Source organism: Cygnus olor, chromosome 23 (genome assembly GCF_009769625.2).
Source record: "Cygnus olor isolate bCygOlo1 chromosome 23, bCygOlo1.pri.v2, whole genome shotgun sequence".
Lineage (NCBI taxonomy): Eukaryota > Metazoa > Chordata > Aves > Anseriformes > Anatidae > Cygnus > Cygnus olor.
The window spans coordinates 165,940-179,206 of record NC_049191.1 but is presented as its reverse complement, the minus strand read 5'-3'; the positions used below and the strand labels follow the sequence as shown (position 1 = coordinate 179,206).

At 45.3% G+C, this 13,267-nt stretch overlaps 1 protein-coding gene across 2 annotated transcripts in view; it reads left to right on the top strand.

The window, feature by feature from the left end:
• The first annotated feature begins 337 nt into the window (after positions 1-337).
• Positions 338-13,267, top strand: part of MACO1 (macoilin 1) — a 28,884-nt gene continuing 15,954 nt past the window's right edge. Inside the window, exons 1-4 of one of the 2 annotated variants that reach the window (XM_040535325.1) lie at positions 1,388-1,415; positions 8,664-8,709; positions 10,545-10,686; positions 11,372-11,498. In XM_040535325.1, the coding sequence (XP_040391259.1) occupies positions 1,403-1,415; positions 8,664-8,709; positions 10,545-10,686; positions 11,372-11,498 (328 nt within the window). In that variant the 5' untranslated portion in view covers positions 1,388-1,402. Of the gene's footprint in view, positions 611-1,387; positions 1,416-8,663; positions 8,710-10,544; positions 10,687-11,371; positions 11,499-13,267 lie in introns of those variants that run through there. The other variant, XM_040535324.1, reaches the window with a different exon arrangement.

Sequence of the window (13,267 nt, the reverse complement as noted above, 5' to 3'; positions counted from 1 at the left end):
TTTCTTTTTCTTTTCTATTGGGCAGCGCTGCTGTCAATCGCAGCACGGGGCGGGAACTAGCGCAAGACGACAGTGGGCGGGAGCAGAACGAGCCCTGCTCAGGGATTGGGCTGAAAGCCATCGATTCACGAGCCCCTTTCTTGCGACCGGTTCTGCTGGCCGTCAATCAAAGGCGCGGGCGGGCCACCTGACCGCGCGGGGGCGGGACCAACTTCCCGATGCTCTGATGGGGCTCCTCGGCCGTCTGTCCGCCTTTCGCCGCTGCCGATTGGCCGGGCGCGCCGTCATTCCGACGCCGTCAGCCTTCCGATTGGAGAGCTCCGGGGGAGGCGGGGGCGTTGCGGGGCGGCTGCGCGGGGGGACGCGGCGGGGAGGGCCGGGCCCGGAATTATTTTTATTTCTTTGTTTCCAGGGGAAAAAAAAAAAAAGGAAAGAAAAAAAACCCAAACCCGCCCCGACCCCGCGCGAGGGAGGCGCCCCGCGGGGCCGGATGCTGCTGCCGTGAGCGGGGCCGGGCCCGGGCCGGCGGGATGAAGCGGCGCAGCGCGGAGTGCAGCAAGCTGCGGCGGCCGCTCAAGCGGAACCGCATCGCCGAGGGCATCTACGGCAGGTACCGAGCGGCGGGGGTCAGCGCGCCGCCCCGGGGCCCCCGCTCCCCGCCCCGGGCCCCCCGCTCCGCGCCCCGCCCCGCCCCGCCGGGCCGCGGGGCCCCCGCTCCCCGCCCCGCCCCCCCCGCCCCGCCCGCCCGCCGTGTGGCGCCCCGCCGGGGCCCGGAGCTGCTGGCCGGGGTCCTGCCGCCGCCCCGGGGGGGGCCCGGGCTCGGGGGCGGGCTGCGCTGCGGGCCCTCGCCCCGCCGGGCCCTCGCCTCCCGGGGCTCCCCCCCGCGGTGCCCCGCGCCGGGCCGGCCCGGAGCCTGCCGGCGGCCCCCGCGGGCGGCCCGAGGCGCCCGGCGGTGCGGCGCTGGCCGCGGAAGCAGGCGGCGGCCCGGCAGGCAGCCGGGAGCCGCCGGGCGGTGAGGGCCCGCCGGGTCTGCGGCCTGCCCGGGAGGCGCGGAGCGGCAGCCGCGCGCTCGCGTTACGGGGCTGCCTCCCGCGCGTCTCCGAGTAAAGGCGGGCTGTCAGCTTTGTGCGTGCGGAACCCAGCGCGGGGCCCCCAGCGCTGGCTTCTTGGGAGCCTGTTTTAGGCAGTTAAAAAGTGGCGTTTGGGAGCTCTGCCTTCCCGAGCGAGGAAGGCAAATTGGGTAACAAGTGCAGCCGTAACGTACTTCTGAAGAAAGAGGAGTTTGTTGTAGTGGAGGGTAGCGAGGGGACTTTGGGAAGTTAGGGTAAGGATAATATCCCCTTTCCGGTTTGAGTTTGGTTTATCCGTGCAGCTGCTGGGAACTTGAGCCCGTAATTCAGAGATGTTGTGTACAGGTAGCGTTCCATGTACCTATAGATTTCTAAATTATTGAAATTACTCTAGATACTAAAGCTATTTACTCAACTGATCTTAATTACTACCGTCCGTTTATACAATCCCAGTAAATGCAGTTATCAGTAGGGAGCATCGTGGTGATACAAACAAAGCAGCCAGGCTGAACAAATAGCATGATTAGGATACTTGAATCTTGTAGGATTTTTGTTTGCTTTTTAAATTAAGACCAATCTTCCCATCCTTGTTCCCTTGTGCAGTTCCCTTGTTCCAGTCTTTCAGTGCAGAGCTAGTCACTACTGTCCCAGGTAGACGCATGCGAACATAACAGAGAGTTGCAAAGCTGGAGAGTTTTGGAGCAGTTGAAGGAATGAGAGAACTGTCCTGTAGGATTCTGATGGCAGGCTTCGCTACACGTGTTAATCTGTAACAGGATATAAGAAGTGATAGAAAAATATTTTCTAATCACAAAACAGAGTCAGAAACATAAAATTCTGGGTTGCATTGAAAAATGAATATCGTGCCTTCCTTCATGTAGCTTTTATACCAGCTTCTGCTGTATCCTTTTAAACAAGCCTGTCTAAGGGCTCACAGCCTTTCTTACTTGAAATTATACAGCTGTAGTTCTTAAAGTACTTTCCTCAATGTTCACTCCATAAATTTAATGGCCTCAGCCCTTCATAAAGACTTCCAAAGTTATTTGTGAACAATCTTCCATTCCCCACCTCCACCTTCTCCATCAAATTTTCAACAGCTGCACAATATGATGTGCAACCATGCTAAAGGCTTAGGCCATTTAGAAGTATTAAAGAACTGTAGCATTGTACGGTGGAACACTGTGCTGTACTGTGATACTTTTCCGCGGAAAGAACGTTATTGTCATTAAAACCTAACTGTGCCTTCAGTAGATCTCCCGAAGTAACAAATGATTGGTAGGCAGGGATCACAAGATCTCTCATTTCCACAGTTCATGTTCCAAATTTTGCCTTTGTGCTTCTTAAGCTATCTGTTGCCATTGTTCTACAATGTGTGAGCGTCTAACATCTTATGCCTTTGACACTGCTCACGCATTAAAACTGCAGTTGTTAATTGAAGTGTTCATTGCAGGTTGTCATAGGTTAAGCAATTAAAGTTTGCTTGTTACCGCTTGTTTCTATGTCTTCCCAGTCCTCATACTGGATCTATTTGAAATCCTACACCTTTATTTTGGTACTGCTTGTTTTGTCTCTACATGGTCATGTTGGCAGTTCGTACCAATTTTGTAGCTGGTTAAGTTTTGAGAGCAGTTCCACCCGCAGTTGGCCTAACTTCCACATCAGCTGACTTCTGCTATGTATCGTGGATTTTCGGACTGTAGTCTTTAAATGCTCTATGTTCCTTTAGTGTTAGGATCTTTTTTAGCCCTGTGTATGTAGCTTTTTGTCACAGGCATTACCTGGGCTGGCAGCCAAGTGAATGCATAGGAGAACTTGTATGTATCTGTAATCTCCCAGTGGTTACTGAGATACCCGCTGATGGGATAAGGGCAGTTCATGCCCCCGGGCATCTAATAGCATCTAATGGGGTGGCATTTCTTGATATCGGGATGTCTTTGCTAAGATACTCATGTGGTTCTGTATACTACCTAACTTCTGATACAGCTTGTTTCCAAGGACTTGATTTTGGATTCTGCCAACAGATAAATAAACTGTAAGGAAAAACAGTTCACTACTAACTGTGGCCTCTTCTTAGGCTTTATTTTTAAGCCCATAATGATTCTTCCTACTGATTTATTCTGGCACTTTTTTTTCCCCCTCATATAGAAAGCTTATTAAAAAAAAAGTTATTCCTAAACTGCCCCTGAGGTCCGTAACAAACAAACAGCACTACCTTTATGACTTTAGACTTGAGAACTGAATTTAAGTTAGTTTACACTTAAATGTATTCTGTTGTGTAAACCTTAATGGTACCTGTGTTTTGGCTTCCTTCTGCCAGTAACTTTCATTCCATGCACGCTGCAGGACCTCCTGATTTATTTCGTATGTTCTGGACTGGTGTTTTCAGCTGAGTTACCATAGCGGGCTAATAGCTTCTCTTGTTTCAGTACTACAGTACTGATTGCTGATTATATACCTGTGGTTCAGCCAGCCTATTACACTTGCTTCCAGAATTACTGAAAAGAGTTTTCTGTTTTGTCTACCAATACTTACATTTCCATGGTTCAGTGATTCGTGCGTTCTGTACTGTATTAAGATACTGAGTAAGTAGTTGGGGAGACTTCCTGGGATTCTTTCCTTTTGAAAAATTTACTTGGCAAGTATTTTGCATAATAGTTTCCAGTATGCATACCACGTTCCAGCAGTCATGTTTTCCCTCTTGCATACATGCCGTGCTCATTCTGTACTACTTTTCTATCCACTAATGATACTTGTGCGTGGATGTAAACACACGCATATGTATAATGCTTTTTCCTTTGAAAATCTCCACTGGTATTCATCATAGAATTATAGAATGGTTTGGGTTGGAAGGACCTTAAAGACCATCTAGTTCCAGCGTGGGCAGGGACACCTCCCACCAGCCCAGGCTGCCCAAAGCCCCCTCCAGCCTGGCTTTGGGCACTGCCAGGTGTGGGGCAGCCACAGCTTCTCTGGGTAGCCTGGGACAGGGCCTCGCTGCCCTCATAGTGAAGAGTTTCTTCCTTATATCTAATCTAAACCTACCCTCTTTTATTTTAAAACCATTACCCCTTATCCTGTCGCTATGTACCCTGTCAAAGAATTCCTCCCCAGCTTTTCTATAGGTACTGGAAGGCTGCTACAAGGTCTCCCTGGAGCTTTCTCTTCTGTAGGCTAAACAATCCCAACTCTCTCAGCCTTTCTTCGTAGGATAAGTGCTCTAGCCCTCTGGTCATCCTCGTGGCCCTCCTCTGGATTTGCTCCAACAGGTCCACGTCTTTATGTTGGTAGACACAGAGCTGAACACAGCGCTCCAGGGGGGGCTCACGAGAGCAGAGGGGTAGAATCACCTCCCTCACCCTGCTGGCCATGCTTCTTTTGATGCAGCCCAGGATACGGTTGGCTTTCTGGGCTGCAAGCTCACACTGCCAACTCATGTTGATTTTTTTATGACCCAACACCCCCAAGTCCTTCTCCTCAGGGCTGCTCTCAATCCATTCTCCATCCAGCCTGTATTTGTGCTTGGGATTGCCCCAGCGCAGATGCAGGACCTTGCACTTGTCCTTGTTGAACCTCATGAGGTTCGCGCAGGCCCGCCTGTGGAGCCTGTCGAGGTCCCTGTGGATGGCACCCCTTCCATCAGGATGCTGACTGCACCACAGCTCGGTGTCATCGGCAAACCTGCTGAGGGTGCACTTGATCCCTCTGGCATGTAGCTGACAGAGATGTTAAACCGTGCCAGTCCAGTGCCAACCCCTGAGGAACACCACTTGTTACTGGTCTCTATCTGGCCACCGAGCTGTTGACCGCAACTCTTTGAGTGTGACCATCCAGCCAGCTCCTTACCCGCTGAGTTGTCCGTCCGTCCAATTGTGGCTCTACGATTTAAAGACAAAGGATATTATGGGGGCCAGTGTCAAATGCTTTGCACGAGTCCGGGTAGATGATGTCAGTTGCTCTCCCCTTATCCACAGTGCAGTAACCCCATCGCAGAAGGCCACCAGATCTGTCAGGCATGATCTGCCCTTAGCGAGGCCATGTTGGCTGTCACCGGTCACATCCTTATTTTCCATGTGCCTTAGCATTGTTTCTAGGAGGATCTGCTCCATGATCTGGCCCAGCACAGAGGTGAGACTGACCGGCCTGTAGTTCCCCGGGTCTTCTCTTTTTCCCTTTTCAGAATGGGGGTGGTGTTTCCCCTTTTCCAGTCACTGGGAACTTCACGGGACTGCCACAGCTTCTCAAATGTGACAGGCAGTGGCTTAGCAACTGCATCTGCCAGTTCGCTCACGACCAGCGGATGCATCTCATCAGGTTTGATCAACTTGTGCACATTGAGGTTCCTTAGGTGGTCTTGAACCTCTCCTATGGTGGATATTCAGTAAACATCCCAAGCATCCCAAATGTTCTGTCTGGCATTGGATAGATAACCCTGACACTGTGGTTGCTGACCGTTTGGTAATTTCATATGCATGTTAAACTTCACCTTTGCAAAGTCTACCTCTGCATTCAGTGTCCTGCCGGTCTCAAGATGCAGTCTACTCCATTGTAATTGTATCGTGAGTCAGCCTGCAAAATGAAGTATGCCATCAGCTCAGCGGAGATTCACTTTTCAGTGTGTGGGGCGGGGCTTCTGATAATAGTGGGATAGAACAGAGGCTTCATTTGCTATCAGTTTGGATTTGGGGTACCTAATAGTTTTTACTTCCATTGTTTTGGTTTTTTTTTAATGCTTTTACATTACAGCAAGAACAGTATCTGATTCTATGGGGTAGTAAAAAGAGAGGAAAGAACAAGAAGAATGGAAAAAAAAAAGAGGAAATGCCATCTGGCACTTGAGTGGGGAGGATGGAGGAAAAGTAAGGCGGAAAAATAGTTATTTGAAAATTCAAAGAGGGAGAATTGACCTTTCATGGAATTTGCAGTACCGTAACCACCACTCCTTCCAGTTCAGTACCCTGTTCTTCTCATGAATGTGTTCATCCTTCCCACTTAGCACCCATCTTGTATTACCCTACAAGATTAGGTACAATATGCTAGTTTTATAGGGGAAGCCTTGTCCTTAAGCCTCAGACAGATCACTGAAATCAGCTTTTTTGACGTGTTGGAAAATTAATCACCCAGATTTTAGGCATTTCTTTGCAACCAATTTAGGCATACAACCTTCCTCCCCCTGTATTGAGAACCAACTCAGAACTAGAATTGGCATCATGGAATATGTTTGAACCTTCCTAGTAGCGTGCGGTTAGAAGGCACCTCTACCTAATAAATGTTGCCTCTAAGTGAGGATACTGACACAGCAGCTATAAAAATTGGAAAAATGTGTGGATGTGCCCAGAAAGATCAATGAATATCCGAGGTTCACAGGCACTAAACGGCTGGTGCTGGATTCCAAAGGAGTACCGGCTGGCAGGGTTGTAGGATGAGCATGTTGGAAGGGAGGCACACTGGGGACAGTGACTACATGCCAATAGAAAAGCAGAGAAGGGAGAAACGGTGTCTGGAAGGAATCGGGAGACTGAAGAGCAAAGATGAAGTAGAAGTGGCTAGTAGAAAGCAGAGAAAGGGAAGAGGGCTATGGCTGGATTGTTCGTCTTTTATTCATGCAATCGTATTTGAAGGGTCTGTCATATTAAGCAAAAGAGCAGAAGAGTGATTAGCCTGTCAAAATGAGAGGTCTGTTACATGTTTTTCTTTAGGGTTACATTCTTGTTGGACGTTTTTGAGCTATCACTAATTTAAGTGTTCACCGGAGGGGGGGGCTTTTCACTAAGCACTTGTAAATTAACCTTTAAACTATGTGCTTGTCAGTAACAGCAAGTCTCGGTGTGCACCAGCCCTTTATAGAAGAAGCGAAGTCGAGATTTTTGCTCCTTTCTTCCTCCTCCTAAGAGTCTCTGCCACCTGCAGCCCCCAGTGTGCCGCAGAGACACCCGAGCTGGTTTTAACCTGGCAGTGTAAGTGGCAGTGCAGAAGCTCAGCACGGTTCGCGGAGCTGGTCCACTTGGAGCAGGGAGCTGACGCCTGTGGCCTGCCACCAGTACCAGTTTTAAAGCTAGGGATGAGTTCTGGGCTGCAGTCTGACGTGGATGCAGTCCTCTAGATGGACGGGGGGGAGCAGCATGCCCTGTTTTCAGGAATCACTCGAGTAGTCTGAGTGCAGCCCCTTTAAAATATTTTAGTGTGTATGTCTACACACAGGCTCGTGCAGTTGAAGACGTAAATAGAACATATTGCACAACAGTGAGCTTTGTTGTTGAGATCAACAGAAGTGGATGAAGTTTTTTATAAAAGGAAAAAACTTCCACGTGTCTTAGTCTTATTCTCATGAAACTCTTAATTGCTTTTGAGACCTTCAGATGACTGAGAAGCAGGATCTTTAGTATTGTTGGGCAAGCCTTATTACAAGTATTGAATTGTTACAATTCCACTTTGAAGCGGGGGGAGCATCAGCGTGGCCTTCGGATTTGATGTGAATTGAATGTAACCGTAACGGTTGTCTTACAGAACTCTTATTCAGCACATGCTTTAACTTGGATTGGCACTTAGCAGTTGAAAAGAATTAGTTCCGACAATTCTGTTTTGCTAAGAAAAATATAGTCTCTACGGATTTCAGTGGCAGAAAAATATACGATAGCCATAACTGGAACCCAGGAGAAAGTGCCTACACAGCTGCTTTTCCAGCTAAACAGACAAAATGGTGATTACCTAGATGAGATGCCTTTATATTTGTTCTCAAATCTCAGAGCTGCACACGTACGATTCAACAGCGTGGTCAAAACGAGCACAGCCGTGAGCGCGCACCCAAACGCCTGCCACCGTTCATGTCCGAGCGTCCTCTGAGGTGCTGTGAATGCAGCAGCTTTTTCGAGATGCCTCTGTCCCGCTTCCGACTGGGACAGAGCTCGTTTTCCTCCCAGTAGCGGGTGCGGTGCCGCGCTGCGGCCCGGGGAGGAGAGCGGCGCTGCCGGTGCCGGGCTTCGCGAGGTCCGGCCCTGCTCGTGCGCTGCCCGGCCGGGGGGCGGCCGCACCCCAGGGGCGCAGCGGGACGGGGTCGCTGGGGGGCGGCCGCTGCTCGGAGCCTGCCCGGGCGGCGGCTGGGTTGGCGCCAGCTCCTGTCGTCTGCGTGAGTTACCGCACTCCTGCTGCCTTTTGTGGCCTGTCGAACTGCCTTATCCCGGCCCACGAGCTGTGCCTTTCTTCCAGCCCTCTCCCCCATCGTGCGGAGGGAGCGCGGTGCGGCGCTGAGGGATGCGGTGCTGCGGGGCTAAGCCGCAGCGCGGCCGGACCCGGAGCGTCGGCTGGGCAGAGGACGGCAGTGCGTGCAAGCGCAGCCCACCGTGACGGGTTTTTTTGCTGTTGCTCTCATACACGCTTCTGTTGTAGTTTCGTGTAGTTTCACTCCTCTGCAAGAGCAGTTTTCGGCTAAATGGCTGGGACCGGTTCTGTAAACACTGAAAAAGGCAGAGTCTTACTTTTCTAGGTGTGCATGTCATTAATTTCTTTGCCATTAAAAAGGCTACAGGAAGCACTTTAACTTGTTTGCGTATTTGTTTCAATCCCATTACGTTAAGCTCCAGATGTGTTGTTTTTCAGGTTCCACTATACATGGAGAAAACACCTTCAAAAAGGGGGGGCAGAGGTGGGTTAAGTGTAGGAATATGTACTTTTTGTCTCCTAGACTTCCAAAATGGATTTGCTCTAGACTCTGTCATTAAGAATTAGTACGAATTTAAAGTGTGTACTTGCAAGTACACCAGAGAGCATTTATGTATTATTTTAGCATATATTTAGTTCCACCTCAGAATTTCTTCTCAGGGGCTCTAGTCACAGTGAAAACCTTGGAATTGGGCTCTTTGGGGGACAGCTTGATGGCATACAGTACGTGAGAATAGCTAAGCAAAAGCTTTTTTTGTTGGGTAAAGAGGTAAGGCCGGGTCAGTTGATAAATGTCTTTTTCAGGCATACTCAGTTAATCTTTGACGATTTGCAAGCATTTCCTTGGTTTTGGCAGATGAAAAATAAATTGCAACTTCTTGCAAAAATCAAATCAGTTGTATGAGTTTGAAACTTCGTCACTATCATTTGAAGGTTTGGAAAGGTTTGTGAAATACAGAGAGGACTGGATCTTATTAAAAGTTTCCTAAGGAGAGACATTCAGAATAGCTCTACATCATGCACGGAGCAAAAATACGTGCAACAGTTTAGCAATAAGACCAGTAAAAATAAACTTTAAAAAAAAAAAAGTTTAAGTGATAATAGCTTTTCTTTCTGTGTTTTCCTTCATCATCTTGAGATGAAACCTTATCTTAAGTGCATCGAGCAGGTTGTTCTACCTGATCTGATGGGAGGTGGAGAACACTTGTCATGGAAGTCCCCTATTGTGTATCTTCTCTGATGCTCTGAATTCCTTCCTAAAAAAGCCATGTCAAATTTCTGCGCGCTTCATGGACCCTACCTGGCATAGCGTGTGCTAACTCTTGGCAACATATCAATAACTGTCCCAGGGCAAAGTTCTACTGGTTATGTTGGAAGCATGATACAGAAGAAAAAATAAGTTACTAAAAGGAAAAACTGTCCTTAATTTTAAATATATGTATATATATATATATATATAAAAACAAAACAAAAATAACTTTGTTGTGAGCCAATGTAGTGCAAGAAGGTTGCTTTTTGATGAACTGCAGTGATATACTAGGTCTCTGGGTGCTGGGCTTTGGTGGAAAAGGGTTTTTGCTTGCTCCTTTGTAGCAGAACAGATTGGGCTTGTCCCTCAAGTGCTCCTGTATTAGTGATTATCTCAAAATAATTTGACCTCTGTAGCCAGGATGGATCATTAATGGTTCAAAATCATGGACTAAGAGTAAGGGAGCGTAGCTTTAAAATAATTAAAAAAAAAAAAGTGGTCTCAAGACTCATGTGCCTCCATTTTTTTTAAATGGATCTATCTACTTGAATATGGATATTGTCATATATAACCCTTTGACAATTCAGTGTCAGCACACTGCTATAGCTATAGGTTTAAATTATACCTAAATTTGTTGATACTGCAGTTTATGTTAAATGTGGAAAATGAGTAGTCTGAGGAGGGGAATACAGAAACTTCTAAGCTCCAGGTACAAGAGACGGCGAACTGAAAGAAGTGTTTCAGCTGTGACAGCATACCTATTTGCAAGATTTCTTTGTAAAAATACAGTGCAAAGCTAAAGAGAGGTTGTCGCTGAATGTCTTGTAAGAGCAACAAGCCTTCCATAAAGGCTCTTCTAAAATAAAAATATAAATAACTTTGTTAGACTGGGCTCAATTTCAATGTAATAAAGCTATCTGTTCTGTAAAGTAGTTTTGAATGAAGTTTTCTTACCTGTATTGCAGTTGCCTACAGTTTTTATTCCTGAACATTTAATTTTTTAAAAAGTTAATTTGTTTTATTCTTTCTATTGAAACACTGATTGAAATTACTTTTCTTTTGCTTTACAGTACCTTTCTGTATCTGAAGTTCCTAGTAGTGTGGGCACTAGTACTGCTAGCAGATTTTGTCCTGGAGTTCAGATTTGAGTATCTTTGGCCATTCTGGCTCTTCATCAGGAGTGTTTATGATTCCTTCAGATACCAAGGTTTGGTAAGTATAACATAGAATTACTGTGATGTTTCAGGGTAAATTCCATGTTACACAACTAACTTATTAGCACTTTTGATCACTTTCACAAGAAGAGGAATTTTGGAGTGACTAAATGATCTGTGCTCAAGTCTTGTCTCTCTCAGACTTCCTATTTAATCTGTGGCAAGTGAAATACATAGCTATCAAAGTACTTGCTATAGGCAAATATTGTTTGAATATCTGAGATCAATGAATTTATTGAGATCCCTGTATAACAGATTTTCTTTAATAGAATACAAAAGTCTTTTTAAATACTTACTACTTTCAGAGAGTAAATGACACTGCTGATTTTGATTTATTTTTTTTTAATTTAATATTTTGCCAGGAGGTTATAGTAATGATAATACTACTTGAACAGTTGTAAATTATAGTCTTCAAACAAAGTAATAAGGTATAAATATAGCTGTTCGGAGACTTGTTGGAAGAGCAGGCAGGAAACAAGTATTCTCGAGTTGTACATGTTGTCCTTTCATTGGATAAGTCTGTATTTTCATCACCTAGACTGCTCCACTTCTTTACCCCAATTATAAACAACACTAGTGTTTCCATGTTGAAATCACTGTGGTGTCACCATTAAAAAATAAACTGATGTTTGCTGGAATAAACTGAAACACTATTCTTCTCCCCTACCCTTCCTTTCTTTTAGGCCTTTTCAGTATTTTTTGTCTGTGTAGCATTCACATCAAATATAATATGTCTGCTCTTCATACCAATACAATGGCTGTTTTTTGCTGCCAGCACGTATGTATGGGTACAGTATGTCTGGCACACAGGTAGGTCACTATTCTTTAACTAAAATTTACTAATTTGAATATATATCTTACAATCTTTAGTAGCATGTGGAAACTCTCTTCTATTTGTTAACACATTTGCTTTAATGTACTTTCGTTATAGTAATTTTGTTGGTGTTGTTATCTTTAGTATGTGTATTTGCAATTGATACTTCTCTGGGTGCATCTTGTAGAAGTCATTTAATGACTGACTGATGGAGTTGATGGTATAGAAGCAGGAATTCCAGACCAATAAAAAATTAATATATTTTTCCAACTTCAAAACACTTGTGTAGCAACTCTACAAATACTGATCAAATGCAAAAAATTTGTGAAATGACATAATACTCTTTCCTTTATTTGACTAACATGCTGTTTGATTGGAATATTACCACACTTTCAATTCTTCTTTATCAAATCTTTGTGCCATGTGGTTTCAGCTTCAGATCAAAAAGGCTTCTAATACCGATTTTGTTATTAACTCTTACTGCAGTTGTGATAATGGTTGCTCCAACCGTCTGAGACACATGGAGAAATTTTCTTCCCTGCCTTTTTTTTTCTCATCCTTAGGGTTGTTGTTGTTTGTTTTTAGAAATCCTGGAGTTCTGGCGCAGCAGTTGGGTTTGGGAGATGGTTTAGTTTACATGAGTGTTAGTACTTGATGTGAGTTATGTATCTGTCTTTCCTTGGTCAAAAAAATTTGCAGGATAGCATGGATCATTTCTCAGCTTACTGGTGAAAGCAGTCATCTTTTTGACAAGTTAGTCATTTATAATAATGACAGCATGGGAGCTAGTGGGAGAGACTGTGAACCAGTTGCTGTCCAATATAAAATAAATTTTCTTTAAACAACAACAACAACAACAAAACCAACCCTGGAGTTATTTTTAGGGTTATATTAAGACATCAAAATGTTATCTGAAGTTGTTCTCAGAGCAGATGTTTAGAAACCATAAGGGAAAAACCTGGCGGGCCAGTTCTAACTCTAGCTATTTAGCTCTTTTAATATTTTGCTTCAACCTTAGGAATTAATCTTTTTCAATGCTCATCTAAGTTAAGGGGGATGTGCTCTTCTTTTTTAATGAAGTAATGATCTTTTTAGGTGGTAGGTCTACCTAGTTGAAACATCCAGTCCTGTTTAGCTGAGAGTTTTTACTATGGGTTTCTAACTTGTGTAGAAGGCTATTCAAGAGAGACCAAAGCATCAGGTCCTCAAACAAATACTCTTAGTTTCGCATTTGAGACTTGTTTCCAAATAAGTACAAAGTACGTTGATATCAGTGCATAATCAAAGACTTCATTTATTTTTCTGAAGCTTGTGGCATGCAAGTGGAATTGAATTGTTGAATTTTATAGTGGCTATATTACAGGCAACAGTGGTGGTTTCCATTGGCCAAGAGGACTACGACCTTAGCTTTGGCTACTGTTCTGTGTTGTTACCAGTAGCGCTAGAGAGAGAAATCCAGAAATCAATAGTGTCCTCAGTGTCTCTGTGATGTAGATGTCTGAGTCGGGTACTGTTGTCTGCGTTGCTGTTTATGGAGTAACCAGTACCATGCTTCCTCACTCCTGTTTTCTCAGCTGACTTGCTCGCTGCTGGTACTAAGCTATACCTAACTTGGAGTGCAAAAGTAGTCCAAGCATACCACTTCTGACTCAAAGATCATAAGCTGTAACATTACCTCATCTTCTGCAGATTCTTCCATTTGTGTTCCTTGTCTGTATACAGTGTTGTGCCAAGCTATTTCATTAGCTGTACATCTGTTATTTTT